The sequence below is a fragment of the Anarrhichthys ocellatus genome, unplaced genomic scaffold (genome assembly GCF_004355925.1).
Source record: "Anarrhichthys ocellatus isolate YVR2014 unplaced genomic scaffold, GSC_Weel_1.0 scaffold5749, whole genome shotgun sequence".
In the NCBI taxonomy this organism is placed as follows: Eukaryota; Metazoa; Chordata; class Actinopteri; order Perciformes; family Anarhichadidae; genus Anarrhichthys; species Anarrhichthys ocellatus.
The window spans coordinates 1-3300 of record NW_022285723.1 but is presented as its reverse complement, the minus strand read 5'-3'; the positions used below and the strand labels follow the sequence as shown (position 1 = coordinate 3300).

The window sequence follows — 3300 nt, the reverse complement described above, 5'->3', positions numbered from 1 at the left end:
CCCCCCCCCCCTCTCTGAGTGAGAGGAGGAGGAGGGAAGAGGAAGGGAGGGGTGGAGAGGAAAACCATTGCGATACTGCAGGAACAGACTGAGGAGCTACAGGAGAGTAGAGAGGAGGAGGAAGAAGGAGGAGAAGGAGGAGGAGGAGGAGAGGTAAAGAGGTGAATTAAAGGAAACGGACAAAAGGAGGTCGATTCAGAGGAAATGAAGCTGAGGTGAAGAGAAGGAGGGAGAAATCTAAAAGTAAAGGTGAAGAGGAGAAAAGCAGGATGGTGGGAGAGAAGAAGAAGAAGTTCAGAGGAAACAAAGAAGAGAGGAGGAAAGTGAAGGATGGAGGTGAGAAGGAGGAGTGAATAGGGAATTAGATGTGAGGTTTGCAGGCGGAGGTTTGGTGCAGCGTTTGGCTGAAAGACGCAGTCGGACGATGGACGACCAGAACCTCCTCATGCCTCTGCAGGACCTCCTCACCGACCAGTCCAGCAGACGTCAGCTCAGAGATGAACCACGAGAAGTTTACTGGACAAACTGAAACCTGTTGGACTCTTCTGAATGTCTGAGACGATGACGATGATGATGATGATGATGATGAACGGATGTTTGAAGGATACATTTGGACGTTTTTCTGATGACGGACAAAGTGACAAACTTTCCTTAAACCACCTTAAATAAGTGAAACTATTTACTGATATGTGAACGTTTAGTAGATTAATTTGTACCGTCAGTCAGATTTGATCTGAAGAGAACTTGGTTCTATACAAGAGAATAGAAGACGGACAGTTTGAATATTTCAAGAACACATTTGACTCCCTGAGGACTTTGGTGATGGACCAAAGTTACTGATGATTGGAGGTCAGTTTACAGATATTTAGAGATACTCTTAACGTTGGATGAGGACTTTGTCAGGACTTATCCTTCATCGGGACACATCTGGATCAACAGAGGGTTTCCTGCAAAAGTAGAAGACGTGATTGAACCAAACACACATCAGAATCTGAGCTTCCATTGGATTGTGGATCAGATTCCTGGAGTTGAACATCTGATCCAAACCTCTTTGAAAAGTCTTCATATTTATATTTACTGGACACTTGTATCGTCTGAGTCTTTTCCGGATGATTCTCTTGCTGCCATGATTCACCACCGGACACACCTTTCATGGTTCCTGTTGGTTCCTGTTGGTTCCCCCTTCCTGTCGGATTAAATCTGGTTCTTCATGATGGCGAATGAGAAGGAGAACACGTCTGATTCCAGGAGAAGAACTGTGAGATAATGGACTGGAAGGAACTGTGAGTATGTCTGAGTCCTCCTCATGTCTCTCTACATATAAAGACACAGTGACATTTGAGACATCAATCCTGGTTTAGTGCAGACTGGAGCAGGTTTACGGTCCCTGAACACACATCCTGTCACCTTAAACCTGAACGGTGTCTTCATGCACTTGTAAAGGAAGTCCGTTCCCTCTTCATTGGTCTCCGAGGTCTCTTCCAGCTCCATTTATCACATTATTAACTGTGTTCAACCAGGTCCTCTGATACTGGATGAGGGGGGGGACACGTCTCCGGTAGAGACCTGTCAATCACCGTGTTGCCCCGCTCTAAATGGACCATAATGTACTAAATGAACATCATGCTGTATTGAAGAAGACTTGAAACTAGAGATTGAGACCATAAACTCATGTTTACAATGTTTACTGAGGTAATAAATCAAGAGAGACTTCTATACTTCTAGACTTCTTCTATTTCTCATAGACTTCTATACAACCAGAGGAGTCGCCCCCCTGGTGGACACTAGAGAGAATGCAGCTGGTTTTGGTTTCATATCATTTTACCTTCAGCAGCTGGAAGAGGAAGAGGAAGAAGATTATGAATCAGTTATTTTATTCTATAATAAACAATAATATAACAAACATATAATATATAATATATAATACTAATATATTTATATATTTGTGTTTCTGTCTTCAGGGCAGCTCAGAAGCTCAGTTTGTCCCGCAGGATGAAGTCCCTGTTAGGCCCCGCCCCCTCTCTCTATGGGGGGGGGTTCAGTGGAGCCCTGCAGGTCTCACCGCCCCCCGTCCCACCATGTCTCCTCCGGGCCGGGTCAAAGGTCAAGGATGCACCGGGGATGGGGAAGGTAGGACGTCACGATGTTACCCAGAATGCACTGCAGAGATGCAGATCAGCTGGTTCTCAGGTTGTTGTGTTGTGGGGGGGGGGGGGTGAAGGCCTGTAGACCTGGTCCTCCTTAAGACCCGGTCCTCATGTAGGCCTAGTCCTCCTAAAGACCTGGTTCTCATGTGAACCTAGTCCTCCTAAAGATCTGGTCCTCATGTAGGCCTAGTCCTCCTAAAGACCTGGTTCTCATGTGAACCTAGTCCTCCTAAAGACCTAGTCCGCATGTAGTCCTAGTCCTCCTAAAGACCTGGTCCTCATGTGAACCTAGTCTTCCTTAAGACCTGGTCCTCATGTGAACCTTTAGTTTCTGATGGTCTACAGAACAGATTTTCATGAAGGACTCATGTGAACTCATGTGGACTCATCAGGATTCATGTGGACTCATGTGGACTCATGTGGACTACATGATGAACTTGTGAACTCTGATGAGCTTCCTCCTCTGAACTGAATCATCGGATAAATTAAACCCGTTTTCTCGGTGGACTCTGATGAAGCAGCTCGTGCTCTGATTGGACGCCTCAGGAGAGCCGAGGGTTCGATTCCAAGTGAGACCAGAACCAGAACCAGAATCAGAGAGTTGAGGACTCATAAGATGATGAGGACGACTTAGTAGGCCTCCTTCCTCTCTGATGCGGACTTGGTGGGCCTCCTTGCTCTCTGATGTGGACTTGGTAGGCCTCCTTCCTCTCTGATGCGGACTTGGTAGGCCTCCTTCCTGTCTGATGCAGACTTGGTAGGCCTCCTTCCTGTCTGATGCGGACTTGGTGGGCCTCCTTGCTCTCTGATGTGGACTTCCTGTCTGTCTGCAGGTCCGAGTGATGGTCCGGATCTGCTCGGTCCACAGCAGCGAGTCCTCAGAGTCCGTGTCCCTCCTCAAAGTGGACGTCAGGAAGAAGCTGCTGACTCTCAGCGAGATGCCGACCGGCGGACAAATTGCCGGCGCCCAGAGACGGTCCTCCGCCTCGGGTCCAAAGACCTTCACCTTCGACGCCATCTTCTCCCAGAATGCATCACAGGTGAGACGTGATCAACGACACCTTTGATATTTAGCTTCACCTTCACGGTCATCAACCTGACGAGCTGCTGAATATTTCTACTCAAGTCACGCTGAAAGAGCTCTTCATCCTCA

At 47.5% G+C, this 3300-nt stretch overlaps 1 protein-coding gene across 2 annotated transcripts; it reads left to right on the top strand.

Annotated features, from left to right (window-relative positions):
• Nucleotides 1-286: 286 nt before the first annotated feature.
• LOC116379997 (kinesin-like protein KIF26B) lies at nucleotides 287-3217 on the top strand. 2 transcript variants are annotated; one of them, XM_031841950.1, is made up of 3 exons: nucleotides 287-1283; nucleotides 1962-2130; nucleotides 2981-3217. In XM_031841950.1, exons 1-3 carry the CDS (start codon nucleotides 1267-1269, stop codon nucleotides 3212-3214), a joined length of 420 nt encoding a protein of 139 aa, XP_031697810.1. In that variant the 5' UTR covers nucleotides 287-1266; the 3' UTR covers nucleotides 3215-3217. The 2 variants fall into 2 exon arrangements, with proteins under 2 accessions (XP_031697810.1, XP_031697811.1); XM_031841951.1 differs by having other exon boundaries at nucleotides 287-1287.
• The last annotated feature ends 83 nt before the right edge of the window (nucleotides 3218-3300 follow it).